General features: G+C 45.8%; 1 protein-coding gene across 1 annotated transcript; it reads left to right on the top strand.

The window, feature by feature from the left end:
• The first annotated feature begins 508 nt into the window (after positions 1–508).
• On the top strand, positions 509–6,243 carry LOC119943339 (serum amyloid A protein-like). Its single transcript, XM_038764246.1, has 3 exons — positions 509–626; positions 3,283–3,421; positions 5,974–6,243. Exons 1-3 carry the CDS (start codon positions 524–526, stop codon positions 6,113–6,115), a joined length of 384 nt encoding a protein of 127 aa, XP_038620174.1. The 5' UTR covers positions 509–523; the 3' UTR covers positions 6,116–6,243.
• Positions 6,244–17,538: the final 11,295 nt, after the last annotated feature.

The following is a 17,538-nucleotide window of genomic DNA, read 5'->3' as shown; positions in this document are numbered from 1 at the left end:
ACAGTGCTTTGCAGCCAGTGAACACTTAATTCATTGATTCCTCCCTCCCTCCTAAAGCATGCGATGTATTGAGGCCTCTGGAACATTTCTCCTCTCATACGTTGCCAACTTGTACTTCCCAAGCGCTTAGAACAGTGTTCTGCACACAGTAAGCGCTCAATAAGAATGAATGAATGAATATTAAATTCTCAGGAGGTTAGACCCCTAATCAGAATCAGGGAAACTAGAAGACCAGATTCTTGTTACCAAAAAGAGTTTAAAAAATAGCCTCAGTGAGGCCTCTGGAATATTTCTCCTCTCATACGTTGCCAACTTGTACTTCCCAAGTGCTTAGTACAGTGCTCTGCACACAGTAAGCGCTCAATAAGAATGAATGAATGAATGTTAAATTCTCAGGAGGTTAGACCCCAAATCAGAATCAGGGAAACTAGAAGACCTGATTCTTGTTACCAAAAAGAGTTTAAAAAATAGCCTCAGTGAGATTCTCTGACTCTACCTCCTCAGCGACCTTCAGCTCAGAGCGATGAAGCTCTTCGGCTGCCTCTTCCTCTTCTCCTTGGCCCTGGGCGCCCACAGTCAAAACTGGTTTATGGATTCTGGAAGATTCATTAAGCAGGCTGCTCAAGGTAAGATAATAATAATAATAACTGTGGTATTTGTTAAGCGTTTACTATACGCCAAGTACAGAGCCGGGGTAGATACCAGATAATCGGGTTGGACACAATCCCCGTTCCACACAGGGCTTGCAGTCTTAATCCCCCTTGTACAGATGAGGGAACTGAGGCCCAGAGAAGTGAAGTGACTTGCCCGAAGTCACACAGCTGACAAGTGGTGGAGGCAGGATTAGAACCCAGGTCCTTCTGACTCCCAATCCTGTGCTCTTCTCACTAGGCCACAGACAGGGAGGGGTTGGGTGTTTGACTACCACTGGGAATCAAAGTCACATTTTCTTTCCAAAGGCTCCTCTCGCCTGTCTACTTAAGATCCCAAACTGCCACTTTTCTTCAACGTTTCTCTTTCCCCGTCTTCCCCGACAATGTATTATTTCTGCTGCTACACTTTATCCATATAATCTTTCTGGGACACAAATTGCTTGACCTCCGACTTTTCTATTGCCGACTAGTTCCCGCTCATCATCATCATCATCATCAGTCGTATTTATTGAGCGCTTACTGTGTGCAGAGCACTGTACTAAGCGCTTGGGAAGTCCAAGTTGGCAACATATAGAGACAGTCCCTACCCAACAGTGGGCTCACAGTCTAAAAGAATAATAATAATGATGGTATTTGTTACGCACTTACTATGTGCAAAGCACTGTTCTAAGTGCTGGGGGGATACAGGGCGATCAGGTTGTCCCACGTGGGGCTCACAGTTTTAATCCCCATTTTGCAGATGAGGTCACTGAGGTATAGAGAAGTGGAGTGACTTGCCCAAAGTCACACAGCTGACAAGTGGCAGAGCTGGGATTAGAACCTATGATTTCTCACTCCCAAGCCTGGGCTCTTTCCACTGAGCCATGCTGCTTCTCTTATTAATAATAACTGTGAGCTAATAATAACTGTGATTAATAATAACTGTGATCTTCGTTAAACGCTCACCGTGTTCCAGGGCCAGGGTAAATCCAAGCAAACCGAGATGGACACGGTCCCTATCCCACATGGGGCTCACCGTTTTAATCCACCTTTTACAGACGAGGCAGCTGAGGCCCAGAGATGTTAAGCAATTTGCCCAAGGTCACACAGCAGACAAGTGGGAGACCCGGGATGATAACCCACGTCCTTCTGATTCCCAAGCCGGGGCTCTAATAATAATAATAATAATAATGGTATTTGTTAAGCGCTTACTATGTGCAAAGCACTGTTCTAAGCACTGGGGAGGTTACAAGGTGATCAGGTTGACTCATGGGGGGCTCACAGTCTTAATCCCCATTTTATAGAGGAGGTAACTGAGGCACAGAGAAGTGAAGTGACTTGCCCAAAGTCACCCAGCTGACAATTGACAGAGCCGGGATTTGAACCCCTGACTTCTGACTCCAAAGCCCTTGTTCTTTCCACTAAGCCACGCTGCTTCTCTAGCCACTAGGCCATGATGCTTCAAGACATTATGATCCTGAGGTCAGGAATTATGTCTACTAACTCTACTGAACTCTTCAAAGCACTTAACCCAGTGGTCTGCCCTCAAAAAGCGCTATTTGCTTATTTTGTTAATGGCATTTGCTAAGTAAGCCCTTTTTTTCCCAATTAATTCTTTTCCATGACTCCGTCTCCCTCCTGCATCATCTATACACTTGAATCTGTGACCTTTGGACATTTGATATTCACTCCCCCCCCAACCCTACAGCACTTCTATATATTTCTTTAAATTATACATTCTAGATGACTTATTTATCCATATTAGTGGCTGTCTCTCCCTCTAGACGGCAAGCTCAGAAGCAGCGTGGCTTAGTGGAAAAAGCCAGGGCTTGGGAGTCAGAGGTCATGGGTTCTAAACCCGGGTCCACCACTTATAAGCTGTGTGACTTTGGGCAAATCACTGATCTTCTCTGTTCCTTCATCTGTAAAATGGGGATGTAGACTGTGAAGACTGTCCCTTCCCCACAGCACCTGTATATATGTTTGTACGTATTTATTACTCTATTTATTTTAGTTGTACATATCTATTCTATTTATTTTATTTTGTCAGTATGTTTGGTTTTGTTCTCTGTCTCCCCCTTTTAGACTGTGATCCCACTGTTGGGTAGGGACCGTCTCTATATGTTGCCAACTTGTACTTCCCAAGCGCTTAGTACAGTGCTCTGCACACAGTAAGCGCTCAATAAATACGATTTATGATAATGAGCCCCACGTGGGACAACCTGATTACCCTGCATCAACCCCAGTGCTTAGAACAGTGCCTGGCACATAGTAAGCGCTTAACAAATACCATCATTATTGTTATTATTATTACGGGCAGGGAACATGTCTGCTATTTCTGTTGTATTGTCCTCTTCCAAGTGCTTAGTACAGTGCCCTGCACATTGTAAGTCCTCAATAAATACCACTGGAAAAAAAATTGAAAAAAAAAAGGGCTTACTCTGTGCCAGGCACTGTACTAAGTGCTGGGGTAGATACAAGATAATCGGTTAGGACCCAGCCCCCTGAGGCTCATGGTCTTAAACCCCATTTTACAGATGATTGGTTTATTGACTGATCTATGGAGAAGAGAGCTGAAATAAGGGGAAAGGCCCTATTCCACAGCTGCTTTGGAATCACGTTCACTCTGTAATTTCTTACCTCTCTCCAGGTAGTTGGGATATGTGGAGAGCCTATAGGGACATGCGTGAAGCCAATTATAAAAATTCCGATAAATATTTCCACGCTCGAGGGAATTATGATGCCGCTCGAAGGGGACCCGGAGGCGTCTGGGCATCTGAAGTTATCAGGTAACTTGCCCGGGGGCTAATGACTCCCAGAATGGGAAAGAGGGAGGGGAGGTCTGAGGAGAAGTTCATTCATTCAGTCAATCATATTTATTGAGCGCTTACAGTGTGCAGAGCACTGTACTAAGCGCTTGGGAGAGTACAATACAGCAATAAACAGTCACATTCCCTGCCCACAACAGGCTTACAGTTTGGAGTCGGGGAACAGACATCAATTGTTGTACTAGATGTCAATGCAAATGAAATAAAATGACAGATATGGACATCATAAGTGTTTTGGAGCTGTGAAGAGGGGAAGAGCAAAGAGAGTAAATCAGGGTGATGCAGAAGGAAGTGGGAGGTGAGGAAAAGTGGGGCTTAGTCTGGGAAGGCCTCTTGGAGGAGATGGGCCTTCAGTAAGGCTTTGAAATGGGGGATTCAAAGATTTGAGGAGGGAGGAAGTTCCTGGCCAGAGGCGGAATGTGGACTAGGGGTCATCGGTGAGACAGGCGAGATGGAGGCCCAGTGAGAAGGTTCATTCATTCATTCATTCAATCGTATTTATTGAGCGTTTACTGTGCGCAGAGCACTGGACTAAGCGCTTGGGAAGTCCAAGTTGGCAACATATAGAGACGGTCCCTGCCCAACAGAGGGCTCACAGTCTAGAAGGGGGAGACAGACAACATAACAAAACATATTAATAAAATAAAATAGAATAAATATGTACAAATAAAATAAATAAATAAATGGAGTAATAAATCCGTACAAACATATATACATATATACAGGTGCTGTGGGGAGGGGAAGGAGGTAAGCCGGGGGGGATGGTGAGGGGGAGGAGGAGGAGAGGAAAGAGGGGTCTCAGTGTGGGAAGGCCTCCTGGAGGAGGTGAGCTCTCAGTAGGGCTTTGAAGGGAGGAAGAGAGCGAGTTTGGCGGATGTGCGGAGGGAGGGCATTCCGGGCCAGGGGGAGGACCTGGGCCGGGGGTTGACGACGGGACAGGCGAGAACGAGGCCTAATGGTGAGGAGAGTAGCGGCAGAGGAGCAGAGGGTGCGGGCTGGGCTGGAGAAGGAGAGAAGGGAGGTGAGGTAGGAGGGGGCGAGGTGATGGATGGACAGCCTTGAAGCCCAGGGTGAGGAGTTTTTGCCTGATAGGTTAGCGGCACCAGAGAAGCAAAGTGTGCGGGCTGGGTTGTAGAAGGAGAGAAATGAGGCGAGGCAGGAGGGGGTAAGGTGGTGGACTGCTTTAAAGCGAATGGTGAGGAGTTTTGGTTTGATGCGGAGGTGGATGGGGAACCACTGGAGTTTTTTGAGGAGCGGGGTGACCTGTCCTCAACATATTTGTAGAGAAGTGATCTGGGCAGCAGAGAGAAATATGGACTGTTAACAATAGGTGAACGGGGCTACGAGGAAGGGGGCCTATATTGGTGGTTTAGAACTCTTGTTGAACACTTCAATTCCGGACATGTCCCCTGACCACTCTACCCAAGGAGCTGACGGGAATGGGTTTAAAAAGATGTTGGGGAAACAGTGTGTCCTAGAGGATAGAGCACGGGCCTGGAAATCAGTGGACCTGGGAATCAGTGGGAATCTCATTCCGGCTCCACCACTTCTCCGTTGTGTGACCTCATACAAGTCACCTCACTTTTCTGGGCCTCCGTTTCTTCATCTGTAAAATGGGGATTAAGACTGTGAGCCCCAAGTGGGACGGGGACTGTGTCCAACCTGATTACCTTGTATCCACCCCAGGGCTTAGATCTAGACTGTGAGCCTGCTGTTGCGTAGGGACTGTCTCTATATGTTGCCAACTTGTACTTCCCAAGCGCTTAGTACAGTGCTCTGCACACAGTAAGCGCTCAATAAATACAATTGAATGAATGAATGAATGAATGAATCTGGTACTGTTAATAATAATGGCATTTTACTAAGCGCTTACTATGTGCGAAGCACTGTTCTAAGCACTGGGGAGGTTACAAGGTGATCAGGTTGTCCCATGTGGGGCTCACAGTCTTCATCCCCATTTTACAGATGAGGTCACTGAGGCACAGAGCATAATAATAATAATAATAATGGCATTTGTTAAGCCCTTACTATTTGCAGAGAAGTGAAGTGACTTGTCTAAAGTCACACAGCTGACAAGTGGTGGAGCCAGGATTTGAACCCATGACTTCAGACTCCAAAGCCCGTGCTCTTTCCATTGAGCCACGAGCGCTTAACAAATACTTTAAAAAATTATGGGTCCCAAATAGGATTTCTGAGAACACTGAGGCCAGAGTGACGTGCAGTCTCATCCTTGAGCTTGCTCGTTGAATTTGGGCCGAGCCGGGCACGGTACTTGGGGAGTTTCTGGGAGGTGGGTGTTATCTAGTGCTTAGTACAGTGTCTGGCACATAGCAAGTGTTACGGAAGTATCATAATTACAATAATTATTATGCAGGGTTTTCTCCTCAATGGGATTCATCTTTCTGCCCCTCACGCCCAACCACACCCCAGAGCTGAGCGGACTCACGCCGGGGGAACGGGACGTGGGATGTGGCGGGATTTGACCCATCCGCTCACGGCTTTCCTTTTTCCAGCGACGGCCGGGAATTCCTGCAGGGAGGCTCCAGCGGGAGGGGAGTGGAGGACTCGCGGGCCGACCAGGAGGCCAATCGCCACGGACGAAGCGGAGGAGACCCCAACCGCTACAGGCCGGCCGGCCTGGACAAGAAGTACTGAGCCACGAGTGTCCCCCCCTTCTCTCTCCCCTCAGACCGTCATCTCCCCGAGAGCGGGGCCCCGTCTCTTCGCTGCCCAGCCCCGACACCGTGTTCGCTCAATAAATATCCCGCCGATGATCCTAACTGAACTGGGTGTTTTCCGAGCTTGGACTGGTCAGGCTGGAATGAAACAGTGAGGCCTAATAGAAATAGCCTACATTACTGCATCAGCCTCTTTGCTGATCTCCCAACCTTCTGTCTCTCTCCACTTCAATCCATACTTCACTCCGCTGGCCGGATCATCTTTCGACAAAAACGTTCAGAACACATCGCCCCCGTCCTCAAAAATCTCCAGTGGTTACCCATTCACCTCCGTATCCAACAGAAACCTCTCACTGGTGGCTTTAAATCTGTCCATCATCTGGTCCCCTCCTACGTCAACTCACTCCTCTCTTTTTACAATCCAATCAATCAATCAATCAATCGTATTTATTGAGTGCTTACTGTGTGCAGAGCCCTGGACTAAGTGCTTGGGAAGTACAAGTTGGCAACATATAGAGACGGTCCCTACCCAACAGTGGGCTCACAGTCTAAAAGGGGGAGACAGAGAACAAAACCAAACATACTAACAAAATAAAATAAATAGAATAGATATGTACAAGTAAAATAAATAGAGTAATAAATTTGTGCGAACATATATCATCATCATCATCATCAATCGTATTTATTGAGCGCTTACTATGTGCAGAGCACTGTACTAAGCGCTTGGGAAGTACAAATTGGCAACATATAGAGACAGTCCCTACCCAACAGTGGGCTCACAGTCTAAAAATGTATATACATTTTTATATATGTAAATGTATATATGTATATATAAATGTATATATGTATATAAATATATATACATACATATATGCATATATATACATATATACACACATACACATATATACATATACACACACACACATATATGTGTGTATATATATATATACACACACATATATACATATATATATGCATATATACATATATGTATATATATATAAATATATACATATATCCAGCCACACACTTTGCTGCCCGGGTGCTAACCTTCTCACTGGGCCTCCATCTCCTCTATCTTGTTGCCGACCCCCGGCCCACGTCCCACCTCTGGCCTGGAGGGCTCACCCTCCTCAAACTCGACCGACATTCTCCTTCGTTCATTCAATCGTATTTATTGAGCGCTTACTGTGTGCAGAGCACTGGACTAAGCGCTTGGGAAGTACAATTCGGTAACAGATAAAGGTAATCTCCTACCCATCTTCCCCCTCGAAGCCTTATCATCATCATCATCATCATCATGGTATTTGTTAAGTGCTTACTGTGTGCCAAGCACCGTTCTAAGCGCTGGGGTGGATACAAGGTGATCGGGTTGTCCCACGGGGGGCTCCCAGTCTTCATCCCCATTTTCCAGATGAGGTAACTGAGGAACAGAGAAGTGAAGTGACACAACTTCAAGGTCACACAACAGACAGGTGGTGGAGTCGGGATTAGAACCCACATCCTCTGACTCCCAAGCCTCTGCTCTTTCCACTGAGCCACGCTGATGCAACATGATCAGGCTGGAAACTGTCCCACATAGGGCTCTTAATCAATGTGGTATTTGTTAAGCGCTTACTATGTGCCAGGCAATCAATCAATCAATTAATCAATTAATGGCTTTTACTGAGGACTTGTTGAATGCATTTATAATAATAATAATAATGGCATTTGTTAAGCGCTTACTATGTGCAAAGCACTGTTCTAAGCGCTGGGGGGGATACAAGGTGATCGGGTTGTCCCACGTGGGGGCTCACAGTCAATCCCCACTGTACAGATGAGGTAACTGAGGCTCAGAGAAGTTAAGTGACTTGCCCAAGGTCACACAGCAGACATGTGGCGGAGCGGAGATTCGAACCCATGACCTCTGACTCCAAAGCCCGGGCTCTTTCCACTGAGCCACGCTGCTTCTCTTTGTAGTAATTCATTCATTCATTCATTCAGTCAGTCATATTTATTGAGCGCTTGCTGTGTGCAGAGCACTGGACTAAGCGCTTGGGAAGGACAAGTTGGCAACATACAGAGACGGTCCCTACCCAACAACAGGCTCACAGTTTAACTTGATCACCTTGTAACCATCCCAGCGCTTAGAACAGTGCTTTGCACATAGTAAGCGCTTAATAAATGCCATTATTATTATTATTATTATTATTATTAGAAGGCCCTTCTCCTCCAAGAGGCCTTCCCAGATTAATCCTTACTTTTCCTCATCTCCCACTCCTTTCTCCATCGCCCTGACTGACTTGCTCCCTTTGTTCTCCTCCGGCCCCCAACCCCAGCCCCACAGCACTTACATATACATCTCTCATTTTATTCAATTATATTGACATCTGTCTTTCCCCCCCTAGACTGTGAGCTCGTTGTGGGCAGGGAAGATCACTATTTATTCTTCCATTGTACTTTCCCAAGCGCTTAGTACAGTGCTCTGCCACACAGTAAGTACTTAATTAATACAACTGAATGAATGTATGAAGGTATAATGATGGCATTTATTAAGCACTTACTATGTGCAAAGCACTGTTCTAAGCGCTGGGGAAGTTACAAGGTGATCAGGTTGTCCCACAGGGGGCTCAGAGTCTTAACCCCCATTTTACAGATGAGGTAGCTGAGGCCCAGAGAACTTAAGTGACTTGCCCAAAGTCACACAGCTGGCAATTGGCGGAGCCGGGATTTGAACCCATGACCTCTGACTCCAAAGCCCGGGCTCTTTTCCATTGAGCCACGCTGCTTCTCTGAAGGTATGTATGTCTCCATGTTTTGTTTTGTCATCTGTCTCCCCCTTTTAGACTGTGAACCCCCTGTTGGGTAGGGACCGTCTCTAGATGTTGCCGACTTGTACTTCCCAAGCGCTTAGTACAGTGCTCTGCACACAGTAAGCGCTCAATAAATTCGATTGATTGATTGACTGATTGATTGATTGTTGGGTAGGGACCATCTCTAGATGTTGCCAACTTGTACTTCCCAAGCGCTTACAGCGTGACTCAGTGGAAAGAGCGCGGGCTTGGGAGTCAGAGGTCATGGGTTCGAATCCCACCTCCCCCACATGTCTGCTGTGTGACCTTGGGCAAGTCACTTAACTTCTCTGGGCCTCAGTTCCCTCATCTGTAAAATGGGGATGATGACCATGAGCCCCTCCATGGGACAAACTCATCACCTTGTATTCCCCCCCCAGCGCTTAAAACAGTGCTTCGCACATAGTAAGCGCTTAACAACATTATTACAGCGCTTAGAATGGTGCTTTGCACATAGTAAGCGCTTAATAAATGCCATCATTATTATTATTATTACTACAGTGCTCTGCACACAGTAAGCGCTCAATAAATACGATCGAATGAATGAATGAGTGAACGAAAAGCACAATCCTGGGAGTTAGAGGACTTGAGTTCTAATTCCAGCTCAGATACTTGCCTGGTATGTGACCTTGAGGAAGTCACTTCATTTTCTCGTACCTCAGTTACCTCATCTGTAAAATGGGAATTATGACTATCTGACCCACGGGAAATACGGGCCTTGTCCAACCTCGTCCCTACCCCAGTGACTGGCACCTAGTAAGTGCTTAACAAATTCCATTTAATCCTCCCAGGAAAACAACCCTTAATATTAATAATTATTAATATTAATATTAATTTCACCCCCATAAAAACAACCCTTAATGAATAATAATAATAATAATAATAATGGCATTTATTAAGTACTTACTATGTGCAAAGCACTGTTCTAAGCGCTGGGGAGGTTACAAGGGGATCGGGTTGTCCCACGGGGGGCTCACAATCTGAATCCCCATTTTCCAGATGAGGGAACTGAGGCCCAGAGAAGTGAAGTGACTTGCCCAAAGTCACACAGCTGACAGTTGGCGGAGCCGGGATTCGAACCCATGAACTCTGACTCCAAAGCCCGGGCTCTTTCCACTGAGCCACGCTGCTTATTAATAATGATAACAATAATAATTGTGATATTTGTAAAGTGCTTACTCTATGCCAAGTACCGTACTTAGCACGGGACAATAATGACCCACTGTTGGGTAGGGACCATCTCTATTTGTTGCCAACTTGTACTTCCCAAGCGCTTAGTACAGTGCTCTGCACACAGTAATAATAATAATAATGATGGCATTTATTAAGCGCTTACTATGTGCAGAGCACTGTTCTAAGCGCCGGGGAGGTTAGAGAAGCAGCGTGGCTCAGTGGAAAGAGCCCGGGCTTTGGAGTCAGAGGTCATGGCTTCAAATCCTGGCTCCCCCAATTGTCAGCTGGGTGACTTTGGGCAAGTCACTTCACTTCTCTGGACCTCAGTTACCTCATCTGTAAAATGGGGACTAAGACTGTGAGCCCCCCGAGGGACAACCTGATCACCTTGTAACCACCCCAGCGCTTTGAACAGTGCTTTACACATAGTAAGCGCTTTATAAATGCCATTATTATTATTATTATTATTATTAATTATTATTATTATTATTACAAGGTGATCAGGCGTCCCACGTGGGGATCACAGCGTGGCTCAGTGTAAAAGAGCCCGGGCTTTGGAGTCAGAGGTCATGGGTTCAAACCCTGGCTCCGCCAATTGTCACCTGTGTGACTTTGGGCAAGTCCCTTCACTTCTCGGTGCCTCAGTTACCTCCTCTGGAAAATGGGGACTAAGACTGTGAGCCCCCCGTGGGACAACCTGATCACCTTGTAACCTCCCCAGCGCTTAGAACAGTGCTTTGCACATAGTAAGCGCTTAATAAATGCCATCGTCACTATTATCGTTATAATCCCCATTTTACAGATGAGGTAACTGAGGCCCAGAAAAGTCAAGTGACTCGCCCAAAGTCACACAGCTGACAGTTGGCGGAGCCGGGGTTCGAACCCGTGACCTCCGACTCCAAATCAATCAATCAATCAATCGTATTTATTGAGCGCTTACTATGTGCAGAGCACTGTACTAAGCGCTTGGGAAGTACAAATTTCCCGCTGAGCCACGCTGCTTCTCTAAGCGCTCAATAAATACGATTGAATGAATGAATGACCCACTTGGAGCGCACAGTCTAAGTAGGAGGTAGAACGGGTATTGATGCGCCGTTTTGCAGAGGAGGAAACTGAGGCTCAGAGGAGGGAAGTGACTTGTCCAAAGTCTCACGGGCGACAAGTGGCGGAGCAGGATTAGAACCCAGGACCTTCTGAATCCCAGGTTCTTTCCGCTAGATCGTGCTGCTTCTCTTAGCGTGGCCACTGCCCCCAGAGACCCTCCGGGACCACCCCGGGTTGGGCCTACCACTGTCGCCATCTTCCCTCAGCCCCCCGGGCAGGGTGGTAAGCCCACTGCGGGCAGGGAACGCGTCTGCCAATTCTGTTGCATAGTCCTTCCCCAGCCTAGTGAAGCAGCGTGGCTCAGTGGGAAGAGCCCGGGCTTTGGCGTCAAAGGTCGTGGGTTCGAATCCCGGCTCCGCCACCCGTCTGCTGTGTGACCTTGGTCAAGTCACTTAACTTCTCTGAGCCTCAGTTACCTCATCTGTAAAAATGGGGATTAAGACTGTGAGCCCTACGTGGGACAACTTGATCACATTGTATCCCAACAGTGCTTTGCACATAGTAAGCGCTTAACAAATGCCATCATTATTATTATTATTATTCTTAGTGGCTACAGCCCAGGCCTGTGAGTCAGAAGGTCAATCAATCAATCAATCAATCGTATTTATTGAGCGCTTACTGTGTGCAGAGCGCTGCACTAAGCGCTTGGGAAGTACAAGCTGGCAACATCGAGAGACGGTCCCTACCCAACGGTGGGCTCACAGTCTAGAAGGGGGAGACAGAGAACAAAACCAAACATACTAACAAAATAAAATGAATAGAATAGATAGGTGCAAGTAAAATAAATACTTTACTTGGTCATGGGTTCTAATCCAGACTCCATCTCTAGTCTGCTGCATGACCTTGGGCAAGTCACTTCTCTGGGCCTCAGTTCCCTCATCTGTCAAATGGGGATGGAGACTGGGAGCCCCACGTGGGACAACCTGATCATCTTGTAACCTTCCCAGTGCTTAGAACAGTGCTTTGCACATAGTAAGCGCTTATAAATGCCATTATTATTATTATTGTCATTATTATTATTATTATTATTTTTGGCAGGGAAAGTGTCTGCTAATTCTGTTGCATTGTCCTTCCCCAGCCTAGTGGCTAGAGCCCAGGCCTGTGAGTCAGAAGGTCATGGGTTCTAATCCCGACTCCACCTCTAGTTTGCTGCGTGACCTTGGGCAAGACACTTCTCTGGGCCTCACTTCCCTCATCTGTAAAATGGGGATGGAGACTGGGAGCCCCACGTGGGACAACCTGATCACCTTGGAACCTTCCCAGCGCTTAGAACAGTGCTTTGCACATAGTAAGCGCTTATAAATGCCATTATTATTATTATTAGTATTAATATTATTATTGTGGGCAGGGAAGGTGTCTGCTAATTCTGTTGCATTGTCCTTCCCCAGCCTAGTGGCTACAGCCCAGGCCTGCGAGTCAGAAGGTCATGGGTTCTAATCCTGACTCCACCTCTAGTTTGCTGCGTGACCTTGGGCAAGACACTTCTCTGGGCCTCACTTCCCTCATCTGTAAAATGGGGATGGAGACTGGGAGCCCCACGTGGGACAACCTGATCACCTTGGAACCTTCCCAGCGCTTAGAACAGTGCTTTGCACATAGTAAGCGCTTATAAATGCCATTATTATTATTATTAGTATTAGTATTAGTATTGTGGGCAGGGAAGGTGTCTGCTAATTCTGTTGCATTGTCTTTCCCCAGCCTAGTGGCTACAGTCCAGGCCTGCGAGTCAGAAGGTCATGGGTCCTAATCCGGACTCCATCTCTAGTCTGCTGTGTGACCTTGGGCAAGTCACTTCTCTGGGCCTCAGTTCCCTCATCTGTAAAATGGGGGTGGAAACTGGGAGCCCCACGTGGGACAACCTGATCACCTTGTATCCCCCAGCACATAGAACAGTGCTTCGCACATAGTAAGCGCTTAACAAATGCCATCAAAGAAGAAAACCCCCAATTTGCTCATCTTCACCCCAGCGCTTAGTACAGTGCCTGGGACCTAGTAAGCGCTCAACAAATACCATAATTATTGTTACTATTATTATAGTGCTCTGCTCACAGTGTGTTCAATAAATATATATGTGTATAATCTATAATTCCATTTATTTTGATGGTATTGACATGTGTCTATTTGTTTTGTTTTGTTGTCTGTCTCCCCCTTCTAGACTGTGAGCCTGCTGTTGGGTAGGGACCGTCTCTATCTGTTGCCAAATTGTACTTCCCAAGCGCTTAGAACAGTGCACTGCACACAGTAAGCGCTCAATAAATACGATGATTAAATAATAATAATAATAATGATGGCATTTGTTAAGCGCTTACTCTGTGCAAAGCACTGTTCTAAGCGCTGGGGGAGACACAAGGTAATCAGGTTGTCCCACATGGGGCTGACAGTCTTCATCCCCATTTTACAGATGAGGTAGCTGAGGCTCAGAGAAGCTAAGTGACTTGCCCAAGGTCACACAGCGGACATGCGGTGGAGCCGGGGCTCGAACCCATGACCTCTGACTCCAAAGCCTGCGCTCTTTCCACTGAGCCGCGCCGCTTCATGAATGAATGAATGAAATACCACTGATTGAGTGATTGATTGATTGTAAGCTCGTCTCTAAAGTGTAAACTCATTGTGGGCAGGGAATGTGTCTATTTATTGTTGTCCTGTACTCTCCCAAGGGCTTTGTCCAATGCTCTGCACACAGGAAATCTCAATAAATGTGGGCAACCTGCGCATCAGGCAAAAACTCCTCACCCTGGGCTTCCAGGCTGTCCATCACCTTGCCCCCTCCTACCTCACCTCCCTTCTCTCCTTCTCCAGCCCACCCCGTACCCTCCGCTCCTCCGCCGCTGATCTCCTCACCGTTAGGCCTCATTCTCGCCCGTCCCGCCATCGACCCCCGGCCCACGTCCTCCCCCGGGCCTGGAATGCCCCCAATCCCTCTGCCCATCCGCCAAGCTCGCTCTCTTCCTCCCTTCAAAACCCTACTGAGAGCTCACCTCCTCCAGGAAGCCTTCCCACACTCAGCCCCCTCTTTCCTCTCCCCCTCCCCCCTGCCCTACCTCCTTCCCCCCGCCACAGCACCTGTCTATATGTTTGGACAGATTTATTACTCTATTTATTTGACTTGTACATATTTACTGTTCTATTTATTTTGTTAATGATGTGCACCCAGCTTTACTTCTATTTATTCTGACGACTTGACACCTGTCCACATGTTTTGTCATCTGTCTCCCCCTTCTAGACTGTGAGCCCGCTGTTGGGTAGGGACCGGCTCTAGATGTTGCCGACTTGGACTTCCCAAGCGCTTAGTCCAGTGCTCTGCACACAGTGATCACGCTCAATAAATACAATTGAATGAAATGAATGAATGATGACTAAGTCCTCCTTTCCTCTTCCCCCTCTCACTTCTGCATCACCCTGACTTGCTCCCTTTGTTCTTCCCCCCATCCTAGCCCCACAGCACTTATACACATATCTGTCAGTTATTTATTCCCTTCAAGGCCCTACTGAGAGCTCACCTCCTCCAGGAGGCCTTCCCAGACTGAGCCCCTTCCTTCCTCTCCCCCTCATCCCCCTCTCCATCCCCCCCCACCTTACCTCCTTCTCTTCCCCACAGCACCTGTATATATGTATAGATGTTTGTACATATTTATTACTCTATTTATTTATTTATTTATTTTACCAGTACATATGTATTCTATTTATTTTATTTTGTTAATATGTTTGGTTTTGTTCTCTGTCTCCCCCTTTTAGACTGTGAGCCCACTGTTGGGTAGGGACTGTCTCTATATGTTGCCAACTTGTACTTCCCAAGCGCTTAGTCCAGTGCTCTGCACACAGTAAGCGCTCAATAAATACGATTGATTGATTGATTGATTTCTATAAATGTCTGTCTCCCCCTTTCTAGACTGTAAGCTCGTTGTGGGCAGGGAATGTGTCTCTTTATTGTTGTAGTGTACTCTCCCAAGCGCTTAGTCCAGTGTTCTGCACATAGTTAGTGCTCAATAAATACAACCCCCTCTAGGTTGTTAGCTCACTGTGGGCAGGAAATATGTCTGGTTACTGTTGTAATAATCATCATAATAATGGTATTTGTTAAGCACTTACTACGTGCCAAGCACTGTTCTAAGCACTGGGGTAGATACAGGATAATCAGGTTGTCCCATGAGGGGCCCACAGTCTCAATCCCCATTTTACAGATGAGGTCACTGAGGCCCAGAGAAGTTAAGAGACTTGCCCACAGTCACACGGCAGACAAGCGGCGGAGGCCGGATTAGAACCCACAGCCTCTGACTCCCAAACCCTGGCTCTTTCTGCTAAGCCACGCTGCTTCTCTCCCAAGGGCCGTGCACACAGTAAGTGCTCAAGAATAATAATAATAATGGTATTTGTTAAGCGCTTACTATGGGCCAAGCACTGTTCGAAGCGCTGGGCAATAAAAACGATGGAGTGATTGATTAAATGAATGAGGGAATGAGGGAGGGAGGGAAGGAACCAACGAAAAGATAAATAAATGAATGAATGAACGAATAAATGAACGAATGAATGAAGGAATGAATGACTAAATGAATCAATCAATCAATCGTATTTATTGAGCGCTTACTGTGTGCAGAGCAGTGGACTAAGCGCTTGGGAAGGACAAGTTGGCAACACATACAGACGGTCCCTACCCAACAGTGGGCTCACAATACGACTGAATGAATGAAGGAACGACTGAATGAACAAAGGAATGAATAAATGAACGAACGAATGAGCGAATGAATGAATGAATGAGGGAATGAATGAGTGAACGAATGAACGACTGAATGAATAAATGAACGAACGAATGAGCAAATGAACGAACGAATGAGCGAATGAATGAACGACTGAACGAATGAAAGAGCGAATGAATGATGAACGACTAAATGAATGAATGAACGACTGAATGAATGAACGACTGAATGAATGAACGACTGAATGAATAAATGAACGACAAAATGAATGAATGAACGAACGAATGAATAAATGAACGAACGAATGAGCGAATGAATGAATGAATGAACGAATGAAAGAACGACTGAATCATCATCATCAATCGTAGACTGAATGAATGAACGACTGAATGAATAAATGAACGAATGAATGAGCGAATGAATGAATGAACGACTAAATGAATGAATGAACGACTGAATGAATGAACGACTGAATGAATAAATGAACGACAAAATGAATAGATGAACGACTGAATGAATAAATGAACGACCGAATGAGCGAATGAGTGAATGAATGAACGAATGAAAAAACGACTGAATGAATGAACGACAGAATGAATAAATGAACGACTGAATGAATAAATGAACGACCGAATGAGCGAATGAATGAATGAACGAATGAAAAAACGACTGAATGAATGAACGACTGAATGAATAAATAAACGGACGAATGAGCGAATGAATGAATGAACGACTGAATGAACGAATGAATAAACAACTGAATGAATAAATGAACGAATGAATGAGCGAATGAACGAATGAACGACTAAATGAATGAATGAACGACTGAATGAACGAACGACTGAATGAATAAATGAACGACAAAATGAATAGATGAAACTGAATGAATACATGAACGACCGAATGAGCGAATGAATGAATGAATGAACGAATGAAAGAACGACTGAATGAATGAACGACTGAATGAATACATGAACGAATGAATGAACGACTGAATGAATGAACGACTGAATGAATGAACGACTGAATGAATGAACGACTGAATGAATAAATGAACGACTGAATGAATAAATGAACGAACGAATGAGCGAATCAATGAATGAATGAATGGACGAATGAAAGAACGACTGTATGAATGAACGACTGAATGAATGAACGAACGAATGAGCGAATCAATGAATGAATGAACGACTGAATGAATAAACGAGCGAATGAGCGAACGACTGAATGAACGACTGAATGAACGAATGAACGAATGAATGAATGAATGAACGAACGAACGAGTAAAGGAAGGAATGAATGAATGACTGAACGAACAAATGAACGACTGAATGAATAAATGAACGAATGCGCGAATGAATGAATGAACGACTGAACGAACGAACGAAGGAACGAATGAGTAAATGAAAGAATGAACGAATGACTGAGCGAACGAATGAACGACTGAATGAATAAATGAACGACCGAGTGAATAAATCAACGAACGAGCGACTGAATGAATGAACGACTGAACGAATGAACGAACGAGCGAATGAATGAATGACTGAACGAATAAATGGACGACTGAGCGAATGAATAAATGAAGGAATGACTGA

Source organism: Tachyglossus aculeatus, chromosome 22 (genome assembly GCF_015852505.1).
Source record: "Tachyglossus aculeatus isolate mTacAcu1 chromosome 22, mTacAcu1.pri, whole genome shotgun sequence".
Classification (NCBI taxonomy): domain Eukaryota; kingdom Metazoa; phylum Chordata; class Mammalia; order Monotremata; family Tachyglossidae; genus Tachyglossus; species Tachyglossus aculeatus.
Note: the sequence above shows the minus strand (reverse complement) of the source record. Positions and strands in the feature narration are given on the sequence as shown.

What these genes read in the sequence shown, in the direction of transcription:
- LOC119943339 (XM_038764246.1), top strand. Translation starts at nt 524, where the DNA reads ATGAAGCTCTTCGGCTGCCTCTTCCTCTTCTCCTTGGCCCTGGGCGCC. An exon ending in CATTAAGCAGGCTGCTCAAG is followed by an intron (nt 627 to 3,282) that starts GTAAGATAATAA and finishes ACCTCTCTCCAG; the next exon opens with GTAGTTGGGATATGTGGAGA. An exon ending in TGGGCATCTGAAGTTATCAG is followed by an intron (nt 3,422 to 5,973) that starts GTAACTTGCCCG and finishes TCCTTTTTCCAG; the next exon opens with CGACGGCCGGGAATTCCTGC.